At 40.5% G+C, this 22,206-nt stretch overlaps 1 protein-coding gene across 3 annotated transcripts in view; it reads right to left on the bottom strand.

Annotated features, from left to right (window-relative positions):
* Positions 1-21,695, bottom strand: part of CEP78 (centrosomal protein 78) — a 28,735-nt gene extending 7,040 nt beyond the window's left edge. The window contains exons 1-12 of one of the 3 annotated variants that reach the window (XM_072860188.1): positions 21,538-21,695; positions 18,899-19,175; positions 18,504-18,679; positions 17,795-17,867; positions 17,118-17,221; positions 16,169-16,343; positions 14,652-14,765; positions 14,295-14,359; positions 8,588-8,696; positions 6,833-6,968; positions 5,825-5,870; positions 4,483-4,626 (exon numbers count right to left, since the gene is read on the bottom strand). In XM_072860188.1, coding sequence (XP_072716289.1) covers positions 4,483-4,626; positions 5,825-5,870; positions 6,833-6,968; positions 8,588-8,696; positions 14,295-14,359; positions 14,652-14,765; positions 16,169-16,343; positions 17,118-17,221; positions 17,795-17,867; positions 18,504-18,679; positions 18,899-19,151 — 1,395 coding nt within the window. In that variant the 5' untranslated portion in view covers positions 19,152-19,175; positions 21,538-21,695. The other 2 variants (XM_072860189.1, XM_072860191.1) reach the window with 2 other exon arrangements.
* Between the last annotated feature and the right edge of the window lie 511 nt (positions 21,696-22,206).

Genomic DNA, 22,206 nt, shown 5'->3' with positions numbered 1-22,206 from the left:
AAGTACCACAATCTTACTGCAATCTACCTCAGAACGCGTGGCAATAATAGGAGCTAGAAACCTTTTATAGATCCAGAAGCACAGCACAGAAAGAAGCGACCATAATGTTCTACATTCACAACTTGACACGTAAGCTGGAATCCTGTAACCTAGCTTTGAAGATCAGTCACAGGTACCACAGACTTCAAGAATTCTTACAATTCCATTTATAGTGTGTGCGCGTATGTATGTATGTATTTTAAAGTTTCTAGGGTGTAGGTTTTTGGCAAGCAACTCTACTTTAGGAACCTTTGTTCTATAGTATTTTTGTTGTGGACAGATTTTAGACAATTCTAAAGGTGACAGCACTGACCTTTTTCTTCAAATTGCTGGTTTGTATTTTCAAAGGGCAAAGGCTTAGAAAATAGTTAAATTATCAAGATTTTTTGAACAGAAATTTGGAGGGTTTGTAGTTTGTTTAAACTTGATTTATCACACTGTAGGTGTCCACAATGGTTGATAGTTATGAGCTGACTTCACAAAAAAAACTGACAAACACTGCAGCTACATCTCCTCATTAGCTGTATCAGAAGCCTACATTTAAAGGAAAATGCCTTGCAGCTGTGCAAACACATTTGTCACCATTAAATTACAAGTATATGTAAGCTTTATTATTTGATTTGCTTTTGAGAAATTCACTAGTTTACACAACCCTGTAGTCTTTGTGCAGAAAAAAAAAATTAAGATACATCAGAGAGCGCTAAATGTACATCCAAGCTACAAGACTGACCCTTTAGTAGTGTAGTGCAGAAAGACAGCACTGACAGCCTTTAAGATGAATAGTAAATATATCTGTAGCCCTCAGAATTACTGTATGCAATATGACTATTCAACACTAGACAGAGGTATAAAACTGAAGTTTAAAAACTAAAAATACAAAAAAAATTTAGCAACTAATTAGTCATGTTTTTCTACATTTGACTACATTGTTGTCCTTATTTTTAAAAAAAGAGTTATAGCGCAATCTCTACTTCTACGTAATTCACATAGTATTAATGTGTAGAAAGAGTTACCCTGCTAACTATATTAAGGGTGAAGTTCACCATTTATATCCTTAGTTAAAATTTCAAAATCTGGGAGTTTCCTCAACTACATTCTTCATCAGAGGCAATTCTGACATTTCAGATTCCCTCTAGTGGAAGGAAAGAATATTTATCAGTTCTCATTTTTCATTTAAGCAGAAATTAAGCTTTTCGTTAGCCAAGGGATTTTTTTTAAAAAAGGAAAACAAAACTAATATTGTTTCACTAAGTAGTACGCTTAAAGCCCCTTTTTGAGCAGAAGGATGCAGACAAGTTCTCAAGGACTTGCATATAAAGTGAAATTCTGGTCATTTAGTCACATCAAGGGATGTCTGGAGAGCTTTTTTGGCACAGTGGCAGTTTAAGGAGTTCCCACCTCTTACTGTTTGTTCCTATTCTGTAATCCCATCATTGTTCTAGCACAGCTGGTTGTCCCACTTTACTGAAAGACTGTGCCAAGGCCTGCTACAGCCAAATACATTGGATTACTTTTCAGCTGGATCAGTTTCTCAAGTCAGCTCCCCACTCAAGCAGCTCTGCAGTAAGAGCTGTTTAATGACAGTACATAAGCCCAACTAACGCAGATGAAAAGGGTCCTCCACTTCCCCTCTCACATTATCAGCCATAGACTTCTGCCACTTACCATGCTCCAGTTCTGGAACGCACCCAATCACATAAGCCAATGCAAGTCATTAAGATGGCTGAAAACTAACCTGGAAAAATATCACAGAATCACGGACTGGCTGAGGTTCGAAGGGACCTCTGGAGGTCATCTGGTCCAACCCCCTGCTCAAGCAAACCCCCTCTCCAAACCTACAACAAGCTGCCCAGGACCATGTCTAGATGTTTTTTAATATCTCTAAGGAGGGAAACTCCACAATCTCCCTGGGCAACCTGTGCCAGTGCTCAGTCACCCTCATAGCAGAAGTGTTTCCTGATGCTCAGAGGGAACTTCCTGTGTTTCAGTTTGTGCCCATTGCCTCTTGCCCTGTCACTGGGCACCACTGGAAAAAGCCTGGCTCTGTCCTCTGTGCACCCTCCCTTCAAGTATTTATATAAGTTGGTAAGATCGCTCTCTGAGTCTTCTCTTCTCCAGGTCCAGTCCCAGCTCTCTCAGCCTTTCCTTATAGGAGAGATGCTCCAGTCCCTTAACCATCCTTGTGACTCCTCGTTGGACTCTCTCCAGTATGCCCACATCTCTCTTGTACTGGGGAGCCCAGAACTGGACACGGTACTCCAGGTATGGCCTCACCAGCGCTGAATACAGGGGAAGGATCACCTCCCTCAGCCTGCTAGTAACATTCCTCCTAATGTAGTCCAGGATGCCATTCATCATCTTTGCCACAAGGGCACGCTGCTGGCTTGTGTTCAACTTGGTGTCCACCATGACCCCCAGGGCCTCTTCTGCAGCGCTGCTTTTCAGAAGGTCTGCCCTCAGCATATATTGGTGCATGGGGTTGTTCTTCCCCAGGTACAGGACTCTGCACTTCTCCTTGTTGAACTACATGAATTTTCTCCAAATCAGCAAGTTGAATCAACTTGCCTTATGATCAGATAAACATGAAAAAAGACACAAGAGAGAAAAAGACTGAAGCAAGAAATGGAAAAGCACTAAGGGACAGAGGGGAAATAGACTTCACAATTCAATGGTGACAAGTTGTTAGTTCGGTTCTACCATAATGTGAAACTGTGGTTTGCATCAACATAACAAAAGGGATGGGCGAGGCACAGAAACAGTTTGAGACTGCTTAAACAGTGTTGTCAGATATGCAACCATGGCCTAAAAAAGTATTTTCATTTTCAAATTCAGAAAAAAAATCAGGAAAATCTAGACCTTTAGAAGCACAGGAAATTTAGAATAATTTTTGGGGTAGATTCCTAAAATTTGTAGTTTTAACTCCCAGAAAGCTCAAATGAATCCTAAATTATTCCTTCCTTACAGTTGCTCTATACGTAATACTACAAGTAACATTGACAAGATAAGTCGATATGACAACCCTTCCCCAAAGCATAGAACACTGTCTGCCTTTGCAATGTGTCCTGAAAGTAATATTCCTCCCTCTCCAAACACCAAGAATAAATACATCAAGTGTTTCCTGAAAGCACTGTACTTGCTGCATAGACATTTTTGGCGCAATATGCACGTGACATGGAATTCCATTATTCCAAACACAATGCTCTTCATGAGTGTAGAAGCCACTGCACAGCACAATGTCAACACATTGCACACAAACAGTGATATGAAATCACCTTACAAAGAAGAAAGTTGCTATACAACTTTAAGTCCCAGCAACATGTGAAAACCTTGAAAATCTTCATGAACAAAAGCTCTAGAGAGAAAAAGGGTAGGCCTAAAGAAAAAGTATACATCAGCTGAAGGCTGATAGTTATTTGAAAGGCAGGTAGTTATTTATGCAGTATTTGCACAGTCCTTTTGCCTTCCACAGTAACTCTAAGCCACCCTAACTCTCCCATTACATATAGATCTGCCGCAAGTTAAGTTTCAACTTCACTTCGCTTACAGAAAGACAGCTATATGGTCTTAACATTTATACACGTGAACAGCTCATTCCCCCAGTGTGGTGTTCTGACAACCACCACCAAAACCAGGCTGACTACAGGTCTTTCAAGCAGTATTAATTTGGAGGCAGTGCAGATTCTCCCAACAACATTCAAATCCTAACAGTTCAGAAACAACCCAGTTATTCTGCATGAGGGTGTTACTTTATAATAGTGCTAATTACCTCAGTAGCATTACTGAGCCACTGAGACACACCCTTTTTTTTTCCCACCCTCCTTTTATAAGAACGTTCCCTGTCAAGACATTTGCAGCAATAGTCAGTCTCACTACTGCTAGTTTTTTAGAACTATCAAAGAAGTAGAGGGAATAATAAAAAGCAAATGAAAAAAGTTTCTTACCAAGCTCAATTATAATATGGAGCTTTAATACACTTTCAGTTGTTTTTTAAATTATTTTTATACAACAATCACTGAAATATTTTAGCTCTCAGAAATAACATTAAATTACATTTATAAAGGAAATACTTGGAAGGAAATACTACAGGCAATAACACTGATCAAAAGATTGGTGAACCATGATTCAGACTGGAACAGAGAAATTACGCATATTGCAGCTGTGTGTATTAAGTGAAGTTCTTCCTTATTATGGCCCTGATTTGACAACATGCTTATAGCGTACACATCTTCATTAGAACTATTCAGAGATTGGAAATTCAGTGCATATTTGGCACACATCTTTTGAAATGGAAGCCTGTGTGACATAATGCAGGATAATTAAAAGTTATTCAGAAGTCCTGCTCCATGACTGGTTATTAGCTTAACTATAATTTTCTGAATAAAACATGGTTTAATTGATATAATTTGCCTTTATGGAGTTTAAGGCACAGAACATGCTTCTTACCTGTAATTGTTGATACTTTGTTACGTTAATCTTATCTAATGATTTTGCCACGTCAGGATGATGGATAACGTCATCTAAATCTTCTGTGTCTTCAGTTTCAGATGCAGAAGCGCTTTCTACTGTCACTTTCACAGGAATACCTGTCTAATTATACCAGAAAAGAAGAACACACCCACCCACAGCATTACACTCTGCAATAAAAATCAAAGATTAAATAGTACCAAAAGCTTAATTTAAATGCAGTCGTTTCCCAGAGTCCCTTACAATGGATATACATTGTCCAGCTATGCCATTTTGAATTAAATTTGCATAAAACAATATTAAAAAAAATTGTATGTGTGCATATATTGGGTATATGTGGCAAGGATTTAGTGGCAGTGGGCTGCAGGGCGGCCCCTGTGTGGAGAGGCCGGGGCTGCCCCGTGCTGGACACAGCTGGTTCCAGCCAGCTCCAACCGACCCACCACAGGGCACAGCTGGGCCCCTTGGCTCAGATGGTGCCACCTTGGGGAAAGCGTATTTAAGAAAGGGCAAAAAATGCTGGACAGGCAGAAGAAGAGGGAACAAAAAGAGTAAGAAAGAGCAGAGTGAAGACCAGGCTCGGAGGAGGAGGTGCTCCATGATGGAACTGGTACCCACTCTCCAGCCCAGGGAAGACCCCATGCCAGAGAAGAGGGATGGGCCAAAGGAGCTGCAGCCCATGGACAGCCTGTGCCAGAGCAGGTTTTCCCAAAGGACTGCAGCCCGTGGGAAGCCTACGCCAGAGCAGGGGATAAGTGTGCCGACTTCAGCAACCATCAGACCCTTCTGTGAGCCAGTTTAATTCATCAGTACACACTAACACACTTCTTCAGCTTTTCTCTGGTGGGTGGGGTGGGGGAAGATAGAAATGAGACGCAAAGGAGAAGGAAGAAAGAGGGGATTTTTTTTCCCCCCTGCTGGTATGTTTACTACAGCGGTTCACAAATGGGTTCAAACACAAGTATGCAGTCCACAAGCAAAAGGAGGAAAGAGAGGAAGGGAGGAGAACCTTTCAGAGAAGAATGCTGTTAATCCTCCTCATTGCCTCTGGAAGGATTGTGCACAGACTCAAACCCAGCTTGCTCATAAGGCTAAGAAACCAGAAGGTAGTGATACAGAAATGGGAATAAACGAAGTATCAAAGAAATTTCAACCAAATGCCGACATAAACTATTATTTTGCACTTCTATGAGAGAGAAGCTTGTTCCAGAGAAGTATGTTCCAGTCTTAACTTTTAGACAATAAGATTCTGTTGAGAACACTTTCATCTTTTTTCAGGCATTCATCTACTAAATAAACCATTATATGAGAGAGAGAGTACCTGAATCTTCACTGGTAATTCTTCAGTACTGTCCACTGGCCCACCTCTAAAGTTATAAAAAAACACTTTTGAGAAAAGTAAGTTTATAATGTCACCATTGCTACTTCCATTTCCAAACACAGGATTCCATTTCCAAACTTCTAGGACAGGTGAAGCAGTAAGAGTAAAAACAGCATCAGACACTGCACTGTATCCCCTTAACACTCGTTACACCCTCATTTTGTTCTATTAGTATTCCTACTTAATAATGAATTAGAGCAACATTACTGGATGCTAATGTTAATAACCTCAATAGGCATCTTGCTTAGTTAATTATTATTAACTAAAGTTAACAGGAGAATTTGGTGTTCAGCATTCTGAAAACGAAGTTTAATAAAAATAGTTATGACAGACCATTAAGTAATTTTTTGTTTAAATATTTATATAGTCTCCATTTTGAGAGGCCAAGGTCTAGGGAATACATTAAAAAAAACAGAACAAGAACTGTTTCAAAAGGAAGCATGGTAATAAATTATGGCTTCCATGTGTAACAATTTTTTTTTTAAATTTTACTTCCCAGGGCTTAGATGATATAATTATGTTGGCACTGGGGGAGATGGAGCAGAAAGAAGAGGTGGAAAAAATACCTAGGCACCTCGAACTGGATGCCAAATCAACTACACTACAAGCTTAGAAAACTAAATTGCATCTTCAGCTATGGTAAGTCTGATAAATCATTAGTAACAAAAGAACCAACAAGCAAGGTGGGTTTGGTTGTGGGGTTTTTTTTTTGCTACACCTCGATATTCCTATGGACATCGAATTATATCTGTGTATTTTTAAAACTTACTGGAATAGAATTTATGTAACATCCTCAAAATTTATATAAACACAAAAAATATGGATGCAATATGAAATTATGTGTGTAACTTTCAAATACGTATTTTTAAAAACTAACACTGCTTTCTACTACATTTATCATGCAGGTTTTGTGCTTTAATATTTTCCCTTGTACTGTGAAAACCTCACCTGCATCTCTTTGCACGTTCTGCAGTCCGCCAAGGAAGGAAGCCTTTTGTGCCTGGTGGTAGTGGTTTTGGTGAGTAACTATCTTTCACAGATGTATTTTTTTTCCCAGGACTTACAGACTTTTTAGATGTTAAACCTGTATTGAACAGCAAGAGTAGGAGAAAAGAGAATTCATTATACCTAGTTATTTACATATAAATCCACAGCTTACTGTTCATAAGTAAAATCTCCTATGTAATAAAAGGGACTGTAGGAAATCTACCTTTCAGTCTAATTTTGCTAAAGCGTTCAAAAACTTTTTGTTTGCTTCTCAAAAAGAAGGGTGGACAGCTTATCTGTTTGCAGTTATAAGCTGGTATACTTAACTGTTATGTTAGGTTGATCTAAGTAAGACACACTGTTATTCAAAAAAGGAAGCAAAGTTTTGTAGCTAAAGAGGTTTATTCACATTACTAATTTCAGATACCTAATTCCATTGTCTCAGTGGGAGCTTAGACAGTCCACGCAGACAATAAGGCTATCTACGTGCTTCAAATTGCCCTCTAGTGGCTTTAGTGTGAAGAACGTTGGTTTTGTAACTAGCAAAATGCTTGAACCTAAAGCTGGTACTCATGTTGATTGCTTCTGCAGAACACCAGCAATATCTTCACTTAAGAGGAATAATAATGAAAAGTCATGTTCACTAGTCCAGTCTCTTGTTGTTGTTTAAATCATACACTATCATTCAAAGTAGATTCAGAATAAATACCTAGTGTGGATGATCACTCTACCCCAGGTTCTGTACAAGTCAGAAACTAACAAGCCCAGAAAACTGTTCACCTAGTATTTCATACAGTTAAACTAGTGAGAATTCATGTTATTGTTTCTCTGAGATCAATGAAACAACTAATTTTTTCATGTGAAATGCGTAACTGTGGTAATGGGATTCCAAATTTCAGTTCGTTCTCAACAAGTACATGGGATAGAGTAGTTTTCACCTCCTGACTCCCTCCCTCTCTTTTAAAAAAACCAAGAACCTTCCCCCCCCCCCCCCCCCCAAACTATATTTAAGTCAGGAATTTTCTTCTTCTATCACCCTGATCACCACAGTTTATTTGTGCAAAGTCTTCAATTTGATTTATGCTTACCTCTCTGCTTCCAGATAACTAAAGCAAAGATGAAAGACAGCCAAATGTATTACAGTGAAATTTTTAGTAACTTATTGAAAAATATTTAGTGTATCGCAGCTATCAGTACTTAATTATAAATATTCAAGATACCTATGTTATTTTAAACATACTATTTATAATAGGTTTACATGAAGTTAAAAAAAGAAAAATCTTAGAACATTTTGTACATCAGTAAAAAACGAACGCTTGTTTGTTCTGGCAGAGGACAGTCTGCTACAGAAAGGTTACAACATCAGAAGAACTAGGCAACTTACCACCACCAAGCTTCCTAGAAGTGAAAGCTTGTGGAGAGGATGCACTCAGAATAAAGACATGCAATACTTCCACATATTTAAGTCAGCATATCCTACCATTTTTCCAGCCACCTATCTAGCAGCCCTAGAAACAAGAGCCAGTTTTCTACAGAAACCACTGATGGTAGAAGACACATTATTGAATTAAGAATAAATTGAATTTTTTTTTAAGACAAGTATTCTGCAAAACACTTAGACACATCATGTATCTTCTAATTAAAGCTCTTAAACATTGAAACATTATTTTGTAGACAAAATTTACTGTAGTCAGAGGAAAATAAAGACAGTATTACCAATACGAATAGTAGCTTTTCCTTTTCGACCACTTCCTAGGACAATAGTTCTTTTCTTTGGTCTAGTTTTCAAAGCATCCTTGGAAGATGGAGACGTCAGCCACTTATACTGGAAATTTTTTTTTAAAGAAAGAACATACTGGTTTAGTGACTGATATTTAAAGAGGTGCTCATTTAAGATTAGAGGGGGTTTTGTCAGATATATGGAGAACACTGCTAGTTACAGAAAACTTAATAATAAACTGTAAAATTAAGGAAAAACAAAAATCCCACAAAGCCCCAATTCAAACACAGATTCAACATGAGTCTGAGTGCTACATTATCAGAAAGTGTTCCCAGAACACCACTATAATGTCTCATCCAATATTTTCCTTTCTCCTGTGCAAAACACTTCTCCTTTTATAGTAAAAAAAAATGGCATCAACCCTATAAAAAGGAAACTCTGGCTTTTGCTTTTCATTCTGAGAAAGCTGCGTTGCTAAGAATGACTAGCTCAGGCCAAAGTTCTCCACAGTAATAAAAGCTTCCCTAACATAATTTTGTATTACCAATAAAGTTTGTATTTTTTAAAATACTAAGTTTAATATTCACTGCTTGTAATGAGAATTCATCCTTACACAGTAAAAGCCTCCAAACTCAAATTAAGACATACTGATAATCAAAGGCAGTTGCTGTACTTCAGACTTCATTTCCTTACCGCAACAGCTCTATTCTTAAAAGTTCCCCTTTCCGGAGTAAAAGTTTTATTTTCCAGGTAGATATTCTTAAGGTACACTGTCACTTATTTTTCAGCATGCATCAAGCTGTAGTTAGTACAAAGTCTAGTGCTGAAGCAGCCGTCGAAGGAAATGCAGTTGATATTAACACAGACACAGACAGCCCTAAACCCCTCAGAGTACTAGGAATAGTATGCCGAAGTTATTCCCACCTAATGCACATGGAAGATTAAAATGCCATTACTGTGCTCTAACTAACCAAGTTTAGTCAAGTTTATCACTGGGAAGAAAAACTTTTTTTAAACTTTGGACTCAAATAATCCTTTTATAAGTTTTGCTGGGTCTACAGCTGGATCTAGCTCCTGAGACAAGTGAATTGTTCATTTTAAACTAAAAAAAAAACCAGACAAAGAGTAAAATCAAATTGTAAACTTCTAAGAGCAAGAGTGTCTCAATTTTGTTTTACTACACACATAAAAGAGCAACTATACCAGGTTAAGCCTAAAGTTCATCTAGCCCAGTAGCCTGTCTCTTGTCTAGCTGCCTGCTGCTGTTGTGCAATATCTAAGTATAAAGACAACAAACATACTAAGACAGTGTCAAAAAATTATTAAGTCCTTGAGCTGAGACTATGAAAGCATCTTGTTTTATGATGAACACCTTCAGTGGATCTTTCCTTTAAGTTATCCAGTCTCTCTCAGAATATATACAAGCTTTCACCACCTATTACATAAAATCAATCTACAATTACAATCCACTATACTAGCTACACAGTGCTGCTAGGATAACACAACTTTCCTCTGTTTTAGCTGCCCATCAAATCTAAAGGCATCAATTAGCAGTAGGCAGCTCTTCTTGCAAACTTGAAAACCCAACCCAAAAGGCAAGCACCTATATACTATTAAAAAGCAAAGAGAAACAACCAGTTTTTATGCAGAACAGGACAGAAGGGCTGCTGTGGCTGGTATCCAGTAAGCAAGTGGTGACAATACATTACAGGCTATTTGTGGCAACCAAGACATGACCTTTTGTAGTTACGATGACTTATTACTATGAGGCAATTCAAAAGCCCACCAAACTTCTCTTTGTAAAGCAAGACAGCAGCACCTTAATATATTTTCTGCATAAGCAAAACCATGGAGTTGACACAACAGGTGCCATGATGAGATGGTACAGAATGCAGCTCTGCCACTTCTCAGATACAAACAAATTTGACACTTTACTGAGTTTTACTCATGAGAATTATGACAGTTAGCCTTTGGCAGGATAAAAAGCTGAAACTAGAGGCAGATTAAACTGGAGGCAGTACTAGGGATGATCATCCATGCAACTCTTTAGTTATCTGTGGGTGAGAGACAGTATGAGTTAGGCCACTTGCTGCAAGACTAAGTACAGATTAGTTTCACACAGAAAATTACATCTGAACACCTGTTCAAGAAGTCTCTACACGTAGGCTAAACTTCCTCCAATTGATTCTTCACTTTCTATCAATATGAAATCCAGATCTCTAGCAACTACAATAGATAAAAGAAAAAAAAAAGCCCTACTAAATTAAATAATTTCAAAGATAGATATCCATGTTTTCTCCACTACAAAAAATGGACCAGCACATCCTTTTAAAACCTCACAGGTTTGGAGGCAGTACACAAATGACAGAAGGAAGCAATGTAAATGATAACTGACTGTATTCTGTTGGACAAGCTTAAGCAACGAGAAACAAGCATTGCTTCTTTAAATTTGTAAACTTAGTCTATAATGGATCCTCACAGAAAATTTGAAAAATAACTGAAATTTTTGTATTATGCTAAAACTTGTTAAAAATAGAAAGAACCAGAGTGCTAGTTACATCCAGAATTTAGGCTATGTCATTAGGACTTTCACAAATACACTCTTAAATTGTTTTTACTTGTACATTGTTTTTTTTAAATCATACGGCTGAATTTTCACTATTGACAGAATGAAGAAACAGTCCTTGCAGTTCTTTCTGCAACAGAGCTTAATGACCAACTGTTTGTCTTCATTAACACCTAGAATCATAGGACCACAGAATCATTTAGGTTGGAAAAGACCTTTAAGATCATCAAGTCCAACCATTAACCTAGCACTGCCAAGTCCACCACTACACCATGTCCCTAAGCACCACAACTACATGTCTTTTAAATACCTCCAGGGATGGTGACTCAACCACTGCCCCGGGCAGCCTGTTCCAATGCTTGACAACCCTTTCACTGAAGACATCCTCACATCCAATCTAAGCCTCCCCTGACACAACTTGAGGCCATTTCCTCTCATCCTGTCGCTTGTTACTTGGGAGAAGAGACCGACCCCCACCTCGCTACAACCTCCTTTCAGGTAGTTGTAGAGAGCGATAAGGTCTCCCCTCAGCCTCCGCTTCTCCAGGCTGAACAACCCCAGTTCCCTCAGCCGCTCCTCATCAGACTTGTGCTCTAGACCCTCCACCAGCTTCGTTGCCCTTCTCTGGACACGCTCCAGCACCTCAATGTCTCTCTTGTAGTGAGGGGCCCAAAACTGAACACAGTATTCGACGTGCGGCCTCACCAGTGCTGAGTACAGGGGCACGATCACTTCCCTACTCCTGCTGGCCACACTATTTCTGATACAAGCCAGGATGCCATTGGCTTTCTTGGCCACCTGGGCACACTGCTGGCTCATGTTCAGCCGGCTGTCAACCAGCATTCCCAGTTGCTTTTTTGCCAGGCAGCTTTCCAGCTACTCTTCCCCAAGCCTGTAGCATTGCATGGGGTTGTTGTGGCCCAAGTGCAGGACCCGGCACTTGGCCTTGTTGAATGTCATACAATTGGCCCCAGCCCATCGATCCAGCCTGTCCAGGTCCCACTGTAGAGCCTTCCTACCCTCAAGCACATCGACACTCCCACCCAACTTGGTGTCATCTGCAAACTTACTGAGGGTGCACTCGATCCCTTTGTCCAGATCATTGATAAAGATATTAACCAGAACTGGCCCCAAAACTGAGCCCTGGGGAACACCGCTTGAGACCAGCCGCCAACTGGATTTAACTCCGTTCACCAAAACTCTTTGGGCCCAGCCATCCAGCCAGTTTTTTACCCAGTGAAGAGTACACCCATCCAAGCCATGAGCAGCCAGTTGCTCCAGGAGAATGCTGTGGGAAACGGTGTCAAAGGCTTTACTAAAGTCCAGGTAGACAATATCCACAGCCTTTCCCTTGTCTACTACACGGATCACCTTGCCATAGAAGGAGATCACGTTAGTCAAGTAGGACCTGCCTTTCATAAGCCGATGCTGACTGGGCCTCTGACAAATTACTAATTTATTCTGAGTTTTGACTCCTTAAAAAAAAAACCAACAAACAAACACACCACAACAAAAACCCCACAAAACAACACACCACCAACACCCACACACAACACAACAAAACCAAACCCCACATGGCTGACTTTCAATACAGAGCACATCAAGACACTACCTCAAAGAAATTCAACTGTTTTTCTCTTCATAATATCCAGGCTTCTGTAACTGAGCTCAAAACCAACTGTAAATCCTAGATTAGGGTAGTAAATGTTTCAGTTTCAAAAGAATATCAACCTTAACATCAAATGTTTGTGTCCATCTTGCTAAACCGGTGGATGATCCCTTTTTGAAAGTCTGCACTGTTCCCATGATAAATAGCAAATGTTATTTACAACAGCCTGCTCACAGAGCTTACGAAATAAAGGATCTAGGCTGTTTTTATTTGTGGAAGAAGCACAGTTACTTAGCAAGCTGGTGGTCAGTCCTTTTTCATTCATATTGTTAACAAGGCATGAAGACTTACTAGCATCGCCAGTAAGACTTAAGATACTGCATTAGCTGGATGAATATAAAACACGTCTTGAGTTCAGTGATCTCTTAGTCTATGGGAGATTCCCCAGAGAGTTGCTTCTTTTCACAGTTCAACTTTCCAATCATCTTGAGCATCTCCAGGCAGATGCTATTTTCATGTGATGCCTGCAACATTTTGCAAGTGTTGATTGCATCTGCCAAGGAGAAAGAGTACTCCTTCATAACCAACCTCAATTTCTCCAAAAAAGTCTTTAAGAGATTGAAGTGGGGAACTGTATTAATCCTCAAGGAATTCTACACACAAAATTCTCAGTTTAGTAGATACTCCCTACAGATTCACAGCTCTGACTTTTAAGCCTTTTCAAAACCAAAAGAGCAATAAGTTCCAGAACAAGAACTGGGATTGTTGCAGCTCTGTGAAAACACGAGTACACTCATTTGTTTGCTGTCTCCTTTGGGAACTGAATCTCCTTTCTGTGTTATAAATAAAAGACACAGTATTTAAATAGTATATCTAATCATAAATGGTCCAGATATTCAGTTTATGCACATTACTGTAAACTCTCTATGGACTATTAGATAAAGATGGCAAGGAGTACTGTACTTTAACTAAACTCTGGTTTCTTACATGGTTAGTATGAGAAAGGATAGTCCTGAGTAACTTAAAAAAAAAAAAAATCTTAACTATGTAAGTTATTGACAAAAAAATAAGTTTCAAAATAAATTAAGTTTTAAATTTTAAGTTATGATTTCCTTTACTTTTCAATGAAAAGTTATTATTACCATGTTAACAAGAAAGACACATGTAGTAGAAAGCCTTCCAGCAGTCCAGTAGCAATAGTTACTTAATGTTCTACGGTAATGCCCAAGTATACACACACATTTCCATTTTTCTTTTCATTAAATGGATATCCCGGTTTTATTACGTTACATCTTAAATTACGTAAGAAAACATATAAAATGCCCAATATAATATCATGTTGCTGCTAGCATTTTTAGTTTTTCCCTTCATAGTGGTTTTTTGTTTGTTTTTTGAACTGCTTAAGACTTCTGTTTATAACTAGAATAGCTGTTTTAGATTCATTCTGAACAAAGTTGTCCTTTAAAAAAAAAAGCAATGGCAGCTACAAAGAAAACCCCAAACTCACTCCAAAATGCCTAACACATACCTCCAAATTAGCACTATTTCCATTCATAAGAACTCTTTCAATAATGTTTTTCATCATAACGTGATCTAGAATGAAATAAGATAACTTATTAAGAATTTCCTGTATGAGACAATTATTTATACAAACAGATCAATGAATAAGCAGTACACATTACCTACCCTGCTCTCTTCCCCCATTTTAAAAATGTTTAGCAAAATAGTGTTGCAGGTTTATACATTAAAAGCCATTTATTTTTCCCCCCAGTTACTGAAAAAAAACCCAACCAACCAAAAAAAAAAAAAAACCAAAAAAACCCACCCCAAAACCTAAAAAAAAAAAAACCACACAAGGAGGACAAAGATAGATACTGATACATACCAATTAACGGATTTTTTCTTATGTCAAGTACCACTAATGTTGTATTAGTTTGAAGAGCATCTAATAATGACCTTGCTCCTTCATTGGATATTCCACACTGCTGCAAATCAAGTGCTAAAATGTTTAAGGAGGTAAAAAAAAAAAAGTCAGTGATGTAACTTGTAGTCAATATCTGGTACAATTTAGCACCTGCTAAAAACCTCCAAGGATGAAGACAGGTTGCCCAACCACTGTGGGCAACCTGTGCCAGTGTTTGGTCACCCTCACAGTAAGAAAGAGTTTCCCCATGTTCAGTAGGAACTTCCAGTGTTTCAGTCTGTGCCCACTTCCTCTTGCCCTGTCACCAGGCACCACTGGAAAGAGCCTGGCTCCATCTTCTTTACAGCCTCCCTTCAGGTATTTGTATGCCTTTAATGGGACCCACCCTGAGCCTTCTCTTCTCCAGGCTAAACAGTCCCAGCTCCCTTAGCCTTTCCTGTAATAAGAGTTGCTTTAGTCCTTTCATCATCTTGGTGGCCCTTTGCTGGACTCTCTCCAGTAGCTCCAGCTCTCTCCTGTACAGGGGAGCCCAGGTCTGGCCTCACCAGTGCTGAGTAGAGGGGAAGAATCACCTCCCTCAACCTGCTCACAAGTCTCCGACTAATGCAGCCCAGGACACCAGTAGCTTTCTTTGCCACAAAGGCACTTTGCTGGCTCATGGTCAGATTGTTGTCCACCAGGACCTCCAGGACCCTTTCTGCAAAGCTTCTTTCCAGCCACACAGCTCCCAGCATGTTCTGGTATATGGAATTATTCCTGCCCTGGTGCAGGACTTTGTGCTTCCTTTTGTTAAGCTTCATGGGGTTCCCATCAGCCCATTTCTCCAGCCTGTTGAGGTACTTCTGGATGGCAGCACATCCCCACCTTCCCAGGAATCCAAGTAAGGGAACTACAGGCCAGTCAGCCTGAGTCTTTCTTCCCAGCCATCTTGAAGACAGGAGTGACACCTGCTATCCTCCAGTCCTCAGGCACCCCTCCCAATGACCATGATCCTTCGAAGATTATTGAGTGGCCTCAAAACAACATCAGCCAGCTCCCTCAGCACTTGTGGATGCATCCCATCAGGGCCTATGGACTTCTGTATGTCCAGTTTGCTTAAGTATTCTCTAATCTGATCCTCTTCCATCAGTATGCATGTTATCTGTACACCTAGTTCAAACTATAAAACAATTTCAACAGGTAAGTATTTGATTCCATGTAAAGAATGGTATGACTTAGACCACCACCATTAGTCATTTTGTACAGATACACTGTAAAACAAATTACTTCTCCAAAATACTAGAGGACAATACTAGATGACACAACAGTATTCAGACACTCTGACAATTCAAAAAGAGGAAGAGAGATTTATTTTGAAAAAAGATTACTCTTTCCTAGCTAAACAGTGAGTTACTCTTGTGGCTACATTTGCTATAACTGACAATTTTAAGTTTTCTGCCTGCCACTACTGTATCTTAAGAGTCAATATTTCACAATACCTTTTAGCCAAAGGTCCTCTCCTAGGCAGTCGGCAAAGGCACTTGCTCCTCTATCTCCAACAAGCATGTTGCAGTTGAAAGTAATCCGCCTCAAGCCAGTCATATAGTCAAGGTCAGGTCTCCTGTAACGTAGGCTTTCAGCCCAAGCTTCACCATGTCTTTTCATTGCCTGGTGCTTTGCAAACAAAAAAGCTGTTACCAAGTGCAAAGGCAAAGCCACTATTGATGACAAGAAGATCACAAGTTATCTTTGTTTGTAACTGATGTTTAATGGCTTGAGCGCTGATATAAGAAACAGTTATACCATTCCTGAGTTCAAGACATACAAGTCATTTTTAAACATTACAGTTAAGTCATGTTTGTTCTGATCATCCAATTTGCAATGCAAATTATTAAATATAGCTACAAAACGCCTTATTACCTTATTTTGGGAGACAGACACTTTCAATGCATCTTGAATAGGAAACACACACTAGGAAATTATGTGGTTTCATGCAAACCAATGTTAACATTAATAACAATACTGTACTAGTCACAAGCTTACTAATCAGTTAATTAGTAGCTTCTAAACTGTAAACTCAATTATTCTTACCCAATGCTTAAGAATTCTTAAGACATTTGTGACAATGAAAGAAGCACTACCCAAAACAGGTGTCATATTTACGGCCCTAATCCTCATTTAAAGAAAATGCAGTGTGAACTGTTATTTGTTTAACTTACTTTTACTAAGAAATACTGTATTTAATACTCCCACACCAGTAAACTAAGCTACTTTTGGCGTACAAAGTCAAAAATTTCAGAAGGACTATTCACATACTTAACTTCAGTATTCACATATGCTGCTCACAAAGTGCTTTGATGGATTTAGAGCTTGAAAGTAAAAGAAAAAAAACACAAATGTATTTAAGTTCTTGTGAACATTTGGTTCTAAGAAAGGGGATTAAATTACCTTTAATACATTTGCTATATGTTCTGCCCCTCGCCATGTGAGGCTACATCCTGTGAAGTTTACATATCTGATAGTAGCTGAATTCTTTACACTCTGACAGATTGCTGAAGAAAACAAAAGCATGCATGTTGTCTACATACACCACAGCCAGATTATCAGAACACACTTTTTCCACTGCCATATCGAGAAGCTGAATCAGCTTTTCTAGACAAAAGCTTTGACAAAGAACTAGTGTTGAAATTCTATTTTTAATATATACATATATTATATATGTAACAAAGTAGATTTTAAATACATTTAAAGGGTTCTAAGATTATATATCTCTAGAGCAAGTGTTTAGCAAAGACTATCTGAACAAGCTAGAATATATTTTATTTCAGTTTACTTATATAAACATGAACAAATAAAGAAAGAGTTAACCTCAAACAAATATTATGACTGTTTTAAATGAACATATAAACATCATTATAAAGTAGTATGGCTATTTACTAGCATCAGGTGAAGAAATTCAAGTCTTTAAAAGTTGTTAAGTCATGTAGAATAAAGTGAAGATTGTTATTTTAATCACTATAGACAAATTTAAAACAGGAATGGAAATACTGAAAAATTTACCTACCTATTTAAAGGACTAAAAAAAAGAGGTAAGTATATTTACACGTTTTTGATTCTGAACTTACTTTCTAATCCTCCATCTCCAATTGGACAGTGGGCTAAAGAGACACTCTCCAGAGATGAAGCTGTAGCCAAGCCCTTCAGAATAAAAACAATGTTTGTTAACTGGCTTGAAAAGCAAAAACACAAACAGAGAAGAGACCAAGTCACCCAAACTACTCAGAAGTCTCTGTGCTCCCTACAAGAAACTCTAGGGGGTTCAGAGAAAGGTCAAAACAAGTGACCCTTAAAGCTTAGTTTAAGCTGGTTCATGTCTTTAGCACAGGAGGAGCCGTAGCCCATGGGCAACAAGCAGCAACCTCCTTTCCTAGAAGCCACTCATGAGCAAACTGGAGAATGTTCCAATAACACATCTCAAAGACCCGTTTTCATCTCCTTGGTGGTGTCCCACAATTTTCCTCTGTCATGTACATGCACAGTAGTTTCAGTCACAAGCATAAGTTATACGCCCCAAACACCTGGTAGAGATGCTGCTAAGAACTTTCCTAAAAGCCAAAGATGAATCAGGGCAATGGAAGGTTATGTGATTTTGACAGGTTCAGCAAGACTACGTTATAGTAAATGTCTCAGCAGAATCATTCACGCAATGGATAACACAAAGATATCTTAGGAGAGGAACATCCTTGTCTGTGACAAATATTTATAAAATTTAGTTGCTACTTCTCTACATTGTAAGCATATTTTCCATTTATTTGTATACCCATATATTCTCACCTTTGTTAAAAGTATTAGATCTCTCTCTCTCAGAAGCAAACCCTGCAGTTCTAAATTTTTTAGTACGTCTGATATACTGAGACAGCCTTTGACAGCTTTGCATAGTTGGCCAGTCAAGTCTTTTGATCGAATTGCTGGAATTCTCCTTCTAAAGTAAGTTTTATATCTTTCAACACCTAGTAAACAACAAAAATTACACATCAGTAAAATCCAGTCCCTATTGACTTAAAAGGAATCATAATCACACCTTGCTTTTTTGCCGCTTTTCTTAAACAGAAATAATTCCTTCGGCATTACAATTCCTCCCCCTATGTCCTCAATCACACAAGTTTTATGCAACAAATTCTAACATGCATACATCAACATATTTATCTTCTATAGCCATCACCACAAACCTGATTCTCCAAGACCCTGTTGATGAAAACTTCTTATTCCAATAGCAGTCAGAGTCTTATTATGCCTAATAGCATTCAGAAGTGGTGCCCAATCAGCAGCTTTGATGCGATCTACAATTAGATCAAGAGCACCCTGAGTCAGGTTAGCCTTCACAGCTTTCAGTGGGACAGAGCCTTGAAGAGCACAAAGATGTTCATAATGTGAGTAGAAATCCAGCATGCACTGTCTTCTTATTTTGACTGACTCAATCATTTCTTTTATGTGATAAATGCCTCTCTAAAATAAGGGAGGAAAAAAAAAAGATATAAGCTTTTTCCAATGTATAATTGATTTCGCAACACAGTCTCAATTCAACATGCATACCCAAAACATGAACATGTTCATGCATATTGTACAGCATTTACATGTCTTTGATGTGGCAGCTAAAACACTGATGTCTTGTGATGCTCACTACCTGTGTAAGTACAGCTGAACGAATAAGAGGGTGAAAAAAAAAACCCCAACAAACCGGCATTTTTATTCTCCTACACAAATAGGTATACCGAAAACACAAAAGGCCCAATGTTCAAGCACTAACTACTGTAAAGTTCTTGTCTCCCTCTTAAAATTTAATTTTGTAGTGTCAGGGTGTGCAGACTCCTGAAAGGCTTGGATGCCCCCTGACCCAACATCAGGGGATACAAACGACTACTCCACAGAGAACTAGTTTTGATTGAAGTAGCAGAGAAGCTCACAAGTCTAAATTCTCATAATACAGAATTAAAAGTGTGTTTTCCTAAATATTTTTGCTACTGCATACCTTATATACTGATCCCAGTAAATTTAGGAAAGCACTTTTCAGGCATAAGTTTTTGTTACACATTACTACCCATGTAGCAAAACAGTACTAACTTCCAAGTAGAACCTCTAAATACTGCTATGGCACAGCTATTAAGAGTAAGTAATTCCACAGTCTCAATGGGAATATTTGTCAGTATATTTAGAGGACCCATTTATTTATTTATTACTCAAGACAGCATTAAGTATCTCAAACGTGATATCAAACATTGTTCACACTGCAAACAGTTTTTAATATTGTTAAAGACTAGCAAGCTTCAGCCGATCTTCTGAAACACTTCTTTGTGTCAACATGGGACAAGAATTATTGGATATGTACAAGCATGCAAGGACAGCCATTTGTAAGAATAATTTAGAAAAATATAATCACATTATTAGTGTTCAGATGAGTGAAGCTGTAATAATAACAGGAGTAGAAACTCTAATAATAGTTTGCCTTTTATTTATTTTATTTTAGCTCTGATTCACTAGCATTAGATAATGACCGCACTGTGGCCACAGGAACAGAAATGGCTAAGTTATAATCCAACTCTTCAGCTTCAGAAAGCGACCATCAATTGTATAGCACCACTGACTTCAGGTGATGTATCTATGCACAACATATTAGCCTTTTATCTCCAGAGCTTAAGCAATATTCTTTCACAGTGGCTTTCACTGCAACATCTGAACACCACACCTCTAACTGAAGTAAAGAAAGGAGCTCCTGGCCCTAGCACTGAAGTTTAACCCACTTGCAGGTAGAAAGGGAAGGGGCCAAACTAATCAGACCCACAATAACAACTTCCAGTTGAGAAAAAACTATGTAAACTAGAACTCTTCTGCATGGAAGTTAGTGTATCCAACACAACCCTAGAGTGTCTTGACTGGCTCTGAGAGTGAACACAGGGGACAAGTATTTACTATCTCTTTCAATACAGAAGCAAGAAGACATCAGATGATACTAGCTGGTTACAAATTAAAGTAAAAAAAGTAAAAAGGACATAGTAAAACTGCAAAATCCAGTTCCATGCTAAGCGTTTTTAGGAAGCTCTAAGTTTACAGCGATTCAAAAAACAGCTGGGCAAATTTACAGAGGGGCAAAAAAGTTCCACAGAAGACCACTGACCACAGAAACAACGACCGTGCCCTACATCCGGAACTGCAAGACGCACACAGGAAGCTTAACTACATGCTTACTCTCTGCTTATACACTCTATTAAGCATGGCCTGGTGGTCTGCTCGGGCTGAACAAATTTTATTTGACCTGTCAGGCCACTGTATTTAAGTATATAATACAGCATCCACCTAACATACGCAAATAAAAAACTCTGGTTATAACTGGGGAAAAATAGGGTTTTTTATGTTTCACCCACTCAATATTGCCACCAACTCAGGGAACTACTTCAGTACTCCGCTTCGCCAGCAAAGTACACCATTACACCAGCGTGAAGTGGGGGCTGCGCTGTCCGCCATCAGCCACAGGGACGCGAGAGAAGCGCTCGGGCGGGGGAGCAGCGACACTCGCTCCCTCCCGCCCCATACCACCCCCCCGCCCCGCTCGCATGGTCCCACCTGCCCGGACGGGGCCTCGGCCAGCCCCTGCGGGCTCCCAGCTGGGCCACCAGCCCCCGGCCCACTCCTCCATCGCGGCACGGCGACGACCGCGCAGGAGCTACCCGCCTTCTCCCCCGTGCCCCAGCCGCGACCCCGAAGCCCGCCAGCCGCCGCCCTCGGCGGCAACCTCGCACCTCCGCCCGAGCCCGCCGGCCGCCGCGAGCCGTTACGGCACCCACCCGCCTCCGCACAGCGCTGCGCCACTCACCGCGCGCGGCCGTTTCCCTGGGATCCCAACCGCCGCCGGCGCGCCAGGCTGCACGCGATTGGCTGCCGCGCCTCCGCCCTCCTCCCTTCACACGTTCAAAATGGCCGCGCCCAACGGCTGAGCCGCGCCGCCCCGCCCCGTCCTGTGCCGGCGGGGCGGGCGCTGCTCGCCGCCGTCGCCGTCGCCCCTGCCCCTGCGCGCGAGGGGCGGGCCACTCCCCAGCGCGCGGCCGGCCCCGCTCGGGGAAGGCGCGCGCTCATTGGCCGTTGGCTGGCCGGGCCCCGCAGTCGCCTGGCTGCTGCGGCGGCGGCGGGGAGGCCTGGCCTGGCCTGGCGTGGCGCGGCGCGGCGCGGCGTTCCGGCCGCCTCCTCCCCGCTCCTTCTGCTCCCGTGCAGGCGGGTGCTGCCGCCCGAGCGCAGCCCCGCGACGGCGCGGGCCGGCGCCCGCAGGCCGGGCACGGCCGGGCACAGCCCGCCGGCGGGAGCTGCGCTTCCTCGGTGCCGGCAGCCCCCGGCCCTAGCCGTGCGGCTTGCGGGGGGGTGGCCTGCCTGGCTCCCGCCCGAGGCCGACCGGCACCCGGGGAATCGGCAAGGCACAGTTAGCTGTTCTCGTCATGACTGCCGCGTAAGCGCTCCTGCTGGCGGCAGGGAACGTTTAATACATTCCTTT

The sequence above is a fragment of the Ciconia boyciana genome, chromosome 4 (genome assembly GCF_034638445.1).
Source record: "Ciconia boyciana chromosome 4, ASM3463844v1, whole genome shotgun sequence".
Classification (NCBI taxonomy): domain Eukaryota; kingdom Metazoa; phylum Chordata; class Aves; order Ciconiiformes; family Ciconiidae; genus Ciconia; species Ciconia boyciana.
This window is presented reverse-complemented; position numbering and strand designations above follow the sequence as displayed.